The 1,337-nt window shown below is 47.0% G+C and overlaps 1 protein-coding gene across 1 annotated transcript in view; it reads right to left on the bottom strand.

Annotated features, from left to right (window-relative positions):
* The window catches only part of LOC111864487 (DNA polymerase zeta catalytic subunit), a 78,633-nt gene extending 78,249 nt beyond the window's left edge, over window positions 1–384 (bottom strand). The window contains exon 1 of the mRNA XM_033751452.1: window positions 322–384. Coding sequence (XP_033607343.1) covers window positions 322–384 — 63 coding nt within the window. The remainder of the gene's footprint in view (window positions 1–321) is intronic.
* Between the last annotated feature and the right edge of the window lie 953 nt (window positions 385–1,337).

Here is a 1,337-nt window from a genome sequence, read left to right as displayed (position 1 = left end):
AACTCTATGTTGGATTTTATCATCCAATTCTGTTCGCATAGATTGCATTGCGGCTTTCAATTCTTCCTTGTCGGCCTTCCTATCGGCCGCCGCCTTTTCCTCTCGCATGGGGGCCATCCTTTCTTGGATGGCTCTTGTCTCTGCATCATACTTTTATCGCCAGGCGTCTGCTTTCGCTTCGTTTAATTTCAAGTTGGCGTCAATTCTTGCCAGCATTTCCTCTTTGTCAGTTTTCCTATCGGCGTCTAATTTGGCCAGGAAATCTTCTCTGTCTTTCTTCCTATTGGCCTCCATTCGCTCTCGGTCGGCATCTGCTTTTACTTGGTTAGATTTCACGTTGGCATCAATTCTTGCCAACATTTCCATCATCTTTTCCATGTCCATGTTGTAGCAGTAAAATACTCGATGCACAACAATCTGTTAGTGGCGTGTTTAAGTTCGAAACACTTCTGACACCAATGTAATGTGTTTCGTTACAGGAGACGCCGTAGAGATGGTTAATTGGTTTATTTAACAATCTACAACTATCGGCTATAATTAATGATAACAATGTTACGGGTTTCCACTCTTTACAAACCCTACAACAAAAGCTCTTAACAATGTCTTCAAGAGTCTTCACGTATTAATAACGCGGGAGCTATACAAGTCTCCCTGAATTACACACTCCAAGTATAACTGTACTACAGCACTCACTAAGTCTCGAAAGCACACAATAAGTCTTCCGGTCGCTGACTCCTTAGTTATCGCACACTCGCAGGCTGCTACCTTGAGAACTGTTGATAACACACTCGGCGACTGTCACATTACAACTTGGCAGAAAGAGATGACGGCCTGGCGAGAAACGACGGAGGCGCATCTAGATAAAGAAGTAAAGACGATAGCCTACCACGAGATGGAGGTACGTCTAGAAGAGGAAACGCCGGCCACAGCGGACACAAAACCTGCGACAGCACAACAAGAAGAGGTCCCCATAGTGATACTGGTCGGAGAGACGATGGCCTACCTAGAAAAGGTGGCACGTCCAGAAGAAGAAGAGCCGACTTCAGCGAACAGGAAACCTGAGGCGGCAGAACTACGAGAGGTACCCGTACAAGACGCCGAAGTAATGCTGGTCAGAGAACCGAAGAAGAAAAGGTGCAGGGACCGCAATCGACGAAATAAGAAGAATCCGACACGGGAAAATTGCGGACCCCAGAATAAATTGGCCGTCGCCAGAAGGAAGCTGTCCCGCCGTGCAAAAGTGTCATGGCGCCGGAGAAACATCTTCAGGAAATCTTGGACCCGAGGAGATCATGCGTCCCGGATAAATTTGGCTGCCATCTGCAGGAAGATATCCC

Source organism: Cryptotermes secundus, unplaced genomic scaffold (assembly GCF_002891405.2).
Source record: "Cryptotermes secundus unplaced genomic scaffold, Csec_1.0 scaffold824, whole genome shotgun sequence".
NCBI lineage: Eukaryota > Metazoa > Arthropoda > Insecta > Blattodea > Kalotermitidae > Cryptotermes > Cryptotermes secundus.
The sequence above is the reverse complement of the archived record's forward strand: the minus strand, read 5'-3'. Positions and strand labels throughout refer to the sequence as shown.